Source organism: Amphiprion ocellaris, chromosome 2 (assembly GCF_022539595.1).
Source record: "Amphiprion ocellaris isolate individual 3 ecotype Okinawa chromosome 2, ASM2253959v1, whole genome shotgun sequence".
In the NCBI taxonomy this organism is placed as follows: domain Eukaryota; kingdom Metazoa; phylum Chordata; class Actinopteri; family Pomacentridae; genus Amphiprion; species Amphiprion ocellaris.
In genome coordinates, this window is record NC_072767.1 from 34,661,390 (window position 1) to 34,667,190 (window position 5,801).

Genomic DNA, 5,801 nt, shown 5'->3' on the forward strand with positions numbered 1-5,801 from the left:
ATTTAAATTTCAAAAAGGAACGAGAGTCTGAACATTATATATATTCAGACTTTCATTCCATATATTCAGACTTTCATTATATATTTTCAGACTTCCATTATATATATTCAGACTTTCATTCCATATATTCAGACTTTCATTCCATATATTCAGACTTTCATTCCATATATTCACTTTCATTCCATTCAGAATATATTCAGAAATCACATTAGATTGAGTGGTTGTATGAGTTCAGAATTCATATTTTGAGAATTATTAAAGACTAATTGCTGAAGAAAAAAGACCTATCTGAGGGACTGCTTCGTCTATTTCATATTTTCATATTTTGTTCTGCTTGTTGTTTTCTGAATTTTGAGGGGGTCCGTGTCTTCTGTGTTCCCCCCTGAATCTACGCCTCCGTTCCGTTCAGCTCTTCCGGTGCCGCTGCGCCCTCTTCCGGTCAGAGACCCGCGGCGCAACAACATCGACAACAAATATGGCGGTGCCCATGAGCAGCTGCTACTCCCACATTTAGTCCTTGTTCAGTCGATAAAACTTATCTACACACGAAAGAGTTTTATCAGGCGAAGCGTAACAGTCGCTAATAAGGTAAGAAACAACTTGCCGTATAAACTTTATTTTTCTACGATAGTTATGTATCTTAAAACGAAGCTAATTTTAGCAAACAGCCGAAGTGACGCTAAATACAAGCAGCTATTGACATGACTGAGGCTGAGGAGCTTTTAGTCTTTACAAAATAAAAAACTGAAAAAAAAATTGAAACTTACATAAGCTAACTAACATTGGAGTCAGACATACTTTACGCCTCCTAGTTAAGACAATGATGATTACAACATTATTTTAATAGGTAAATATTTTTTTTAATACTTTGTCGCATATTTGTAACATTTAACGGCATACTACTTAGACTTTTGCTAACAGACACGCATACATATTTTTGGACTAACTGAACTGTATATTCGATTTAAAATGCAGTATTTTACAACTGTTCCCGTGGACCCTCCTTTGCAGGTCGTCATGTCCAGGCTGGCTGTGGTCTGTGGAGGCTCCAGGGGGATTGGGAAGGCTGTGTCCCGCCTGCTGGCAGAGAGGGGCTGCAGGTTGGCCGTTCTCTCCAGAAACCAAGATGCTGCCCAGGCCGCTGTGGCATCGCTACATGGAGGTATAATGACGTACTGAGTGTACAGACACAGATATGTATCCACAAACATATGTATACAGACATGTTGACATGTTCCAGAAACAAGACTAGGGATGGTTTACTGAACAGTCAGGGGGGGTCTCTGGATCTAGAGCCTCCTTTTGAAGTGGTGGTGAACATTTATTGTTGGTAAGTCAATTAAACCACCATAAAGAGGCACACAGCAACACCAAAGACACAAACTGCTCAAGATAAATATATAAAAAGCCACAAAATTGCTACAAAGTGATACAAACAACTACAAAGAGAATCAAAAAGGCCAGAAAGAGATGGAAACCAATGAAAAAGACATTCAAATCGAATGTGAATAGATGTAAAATGTCTGCAAAGACAGACATAAAGACCAGAAAGATATACAAATCATTCACAGAGAGACGGAACCAACTAAAACGAGATGCAAAATGAGCGCAACAGACATCAAAGGATAGTAAAAACGCACAAAACAACCACAAAAACACAAAATGATTAAAAAGAGTTGCAAACTAATAAAAAGAGAGATTCAAAATGAACACAACTACATGTAAATTGACTGCAGAGGCACACAAAATGATCAGAGAAAAATGCAAACAACCAAGTAAAAAGAGATGCAAAATGAACACAAACAGAAGCACAGACAACGAGTGAGTACAAACAAGTACCAAATAGACAAAATATCCACAGTGACATACAAAATGACCAGAAAGAGAATGAAACCAATGGAAAAAGATACAAAATCTGATACTAATTTAATGCAAATAGAGTTAAAATCGCCTCTAAGACACACAAGAACACCATTATTAGATGCAAAAAGGCTGTAAAGAGATGCAAGACATACAAAGAAACTACAGCAGACCCAAACTAATAAAAAAGATACAAAATGAACACAATAGCTGTAAAATGACCACAATGAGACTGACTTAAAGCAACAGACACATGATGGCAACAAAGGGACATCAAAGGACCACAAGAGATACTAACCAACTACACAGACATGAAAAATGAGCAGAAAGACATGCAAACCAATAAAAAAAAGATGTGAAATGAACACAAATTCACGCAAATTCAGTGCAAATAGAGATAAAACTGCCTTTAAGACAGACAAAAGCTTTGCACAAGGTATCAGATGACCTGTAGCTGTTATGAATACTGCAGATTTGTAACTCATAATAAACTCTTGGTGTGTGTTTGTTCTGCAGCTGACCACATGGCTTTCAGCTGTGACATCTCCAAAGAGCAGGAGGTGCAGAAAACCTTTGAAACCATCCAGAAAACTTGTGGGAACATCTCTTATCTTGTGAATGCAGCTGGCATCAACAGGTGAGCAGGCACCTCAGCCGATGTTTTCAGAAGCATTTATGGGCATACACTGTGTAAATGTTATCATAGAAGACTGTACACTACTGTTCAAAGTTTAGGGTCACTTACAAATGATTTATGATTAACTGATGATTAGAAAACCCTTGTGCAATTATTTTAGCCCATGAATAAAAGTGTGAGTTTTCATGGAAAATGTGAAATTGTCTGGGTGAACCCAAACTTTTGAGCGATAGCTTATGTGTGACTTCCTATACATTTCTCTCATCTTTTTGTTCAGGGATGCTCTGTTACTGAGGACCAAACCAGAAGACATGGTGGCTCTGCTTCACACCAACCTGCTGGGCTCCATGTTGACCTGCAGGGCAGCACTTCGCAGTATGATGCACACACAGGGAGCAGCTATCGTTAACATAGGTAGTGACTTCTTCAGCACATCATTAGTTGCCGGAATAAGTCTTCACTGTGGTCACTAGGGGGCAGCGTACATCACTACTGTTTTCTTCAGTTTCACTTCAGTTGTTTCGCTTCAGTTTTGACATTTTTCTTGAACTCTCTCAACCCCAGGCTGTATCTGGGCAGGTTTTGCTATTGTCTGTTCTTTTACTCACTGGTCTCATATTTTCACTGTAATGTAAAGTCCCACATGTCTATGGACATTACAGCTGCCATGACTGGTTTATTGCTAATCTTCTATCCATTTGGTGGATTGACATGACCGTTAGGAAGACACACCTCAATCTTTAGGTTGTATTAAGTCTGGTGTGCTGGTTTCTTCCTTTGTTTCACTTTGTTTTATTTCTTTTTAATTTGTTTCTCCTTTTCATCTATTTTTATTTATTCAAATGGTCCTTACAAGCTTCTGTGTCCATTTAAGTATTTATTGTCCTTTGTTAAAATTTGCATTTTGCAGAAGATTTTATCAGTTTATCCCATATACAAAAATCTTGTAGTAGACAAAACAATGTAAAAAAGCTATGATGCCATGAATAATTGACAAAGAAAACACAAAATTTTGATTTCTTTGATTATTGAAAATTTTGAAAACCTGAAATAAGTGTGTACAGTATTTTTCCAAGTGACAACAAGTGTTATCAATACTGGGTTAAAAAAAATGTGTTTCTCCATTCTGGACTATTAGCATTTTTCATTTGTTTCCATACTTGTCTCTTATCTGCCCTGTGTAAACACAGTCTGCAGTTCAGCCAGTTTAGCTGAAAAGTCCCAGTATTTTTGTCATTTAACTGTTTGCAGCTGAGTCACTAACAGCTTCCCAGTTATGGCGAGAAGCACAGAAAGTTCAGTTTTCTGCACAATCTGGTTAGTGTAGATGGTTTATTTGTGGTGAATTTTTTAAAATGAGGCATACAGTATCAAGTGATTTTGATGAAATATCACAATTTGATTTGATTAATTTTCTAGAACCAGAAGTCACAGATTCTTCAACTGTTGCAAAATCCCACAATTTTCCAGTTTTATCAGTTTCTGGTTCTGATAAATGATGTAATTATGACATTTTTAAAAAAGACAACATCCTTTACAATCCCATACTAATATTTTTTGCACATTTTAACCCACAAATCGAGTACTGACAATGTTTTACGAAAACATACTGCATGTTTTTGAATCATGAAAGATTTGAAGATTTTTTTATTGTCACTTGAAATCTAGGAAACTTCCAGGAAACTTCCAACATCCAAGTCTGCAGGCTGGCTGCTCAGCCGCTTTAGATTTATACCAAATGCGGTTAGAAAATCAAACCAGGATGTGAAGCCATGAATGTGAACAGAATAATGTCAGTTTGGCTTCACCCATGAGACTGTTTTTTAAAACTTTTAAGTCTTAAAGGAACTGTTTTATTACATAGGCATAAATTAGACTCTGTGAGACTGGGAGGAAGGAAATGCTCATCCACCAAATGAATGAGAAACATACCAGTGTCTTAGCGGATTCCTGTTTCGTGGTTTCAGGCTCTGTTGTGGGCCTGAAAGGGAATGCTGGTCAGTGTGTCTACAGTGCAACTAAAGCTGGTCTAGAGGGCTTCACTCGCTCTTTGGCTAAAGAAGTCGCTTCACGCAATATCAGGGTGAACCTACTGGCTCCAGGTACATTTTTCTTATCATTTCACTTTTCTGTCCTTGTCCTCTCACTGTCTTTGACGACCTCTTTCATATTTTTTCTCATTCTTCTTCAGGTTTCATTCATACCGACATGACCGCAGGGCTAAAGGAAGACGATGGAGCGCGCTTCATCCCTCTGGGCAGATTTGGGAAGCCGGAGGAGGTAGCCCAAGCTGTGCTCTTCCTTTTGGAGTCTCCCTACGTTACAGGACAAGTGCTGGTGGTGGATGGAGGGCTGCAGCTGGCCATGTAAGGAGCGAGGACTTCCTCTGGAGCTATCACACCACTTAAAACAGTAACAGTAAGGCAGGTGGAGGTGGTACTTGGACCTTTTTGGAATATTGAATGCCTTGTTTTAGAGATTGTGGGCTTTATTGATGGCTTTCCACTGCAGGAAGTCGTGGCATTCAATGGTTGGTGGGAACCTTCAGTCCTTTCAGCCTTTCTGTTTGTATTACAGTACAGGATCCAACAGCTTTGACTGCAACACAAACTCTGAGTGCAACAAAACGTTGACAAATAGTACATGAAATGGCTCTAGGACTACAACAACGGCAAATTTTATGTCCTTAATGGCAGCATTTGAGAGATAAAGACCACCACTGGACAAAGACATTGAGAGGGCAGGAAGAAATGGCACTTGTTGTCCTCTCTTAGGTTAACCAATCAATCTTATGAACCACACAGCAGTTTCTAAGTGCAAATCAGAAGGATCTACCCTTTTCCCCCTCTGAAAACAACCTTGAGAGGTTCTACAGAGGCAGTTTGTGCGATTGGAGCGTGTGCAAAGGTTTGGGTTGCTTGCAAGTTCCTGCAGTGGAAAACGGCCAAACGTTACTCTTGACTGAGGAGCATCTGATTGATAAAAATGGTAAAAACTTTAGCACTTTACTGAAGCTGAATGTTGCTCTGTGGCCACATTAAATTCAAGGTCAAATCTGGTACACTGTGGGGCCGTGAGATTGTGCATTTCTTTTCTGTGTCAGTTCTGTTCTTGTCAAACCTTACTGTGAAACACAACACCGCTGCCTTTGGGTTAAACAACATATATCTGTTGTTTACTTGCTATCCACATAGGAGACCAAACCACATCTAGCATTGCATCATTATATCCCTCCTGTTTTCTGTCTTTCTGCTGAGTCACTCTATCCGGCCTCGGTGGGCGTGGCCTCTGCTGCGTGCGACAG

At 39.2% G+C, this 5,801-nt stretch overlaps 1 protein-coding gene across 1 annotated transcript; it reads left to right on the top strand.

Moving 5' to 3' along the window:
* Positions 1 to 430: 430 nt before the first annotated feature.
* Positions 431 to 5,563, top strand: cbr4 (carbonyl reductase 4). The gene is made up of 6 exons (XM_023266806.3): positions 431 to 588; positions 1,012 to 1,162; positions 2,377 to 2,497; positions 2,775 to 2,911; positions 4,465 to 4,599; positions 4,689 to 5,563. The coding sequence occupies exons 2-6, from the start codon at positions 1,018 to 1,020 to the stop codon at positions 4,865 to 4,867; spliced, it is 717 nt and encodes a 238-aa protein (XP_023122574.1). The 5' UTR covers positions 431 to 588; positions 1,012 to 1,017; the 3' UTR covers positions 4,868 to 5,563.
* Positions 5,564 to 5,801: the final 238 nt, after the last annotated feature.

Bases quoted from the DNA above. Each gene is read 5' to 3' on its own strand.
- cbr4 (XM_023266806.3), top strand. From the start codon at position 1,018: ATGTCCAGGCTGGCTGTGGTCTGTGGAGGCTCCAGGGGGATTGGGAAG. The intron at 2,498-2,774 runs GTGAGCAGGCAC...CTTTTTGTTCAG, and splicing joins AATGCAGCTGGCATCAACAG to GGATGCTCTGTTACTGAGGA. The intron at 2,912-4,464 runs GTAGTGACTTCT...TCGTGGTTTCAG, and splicing joins AGCAGCTATCGTTAACATAG to GCTCTGTTGTGGGCCTGAAA.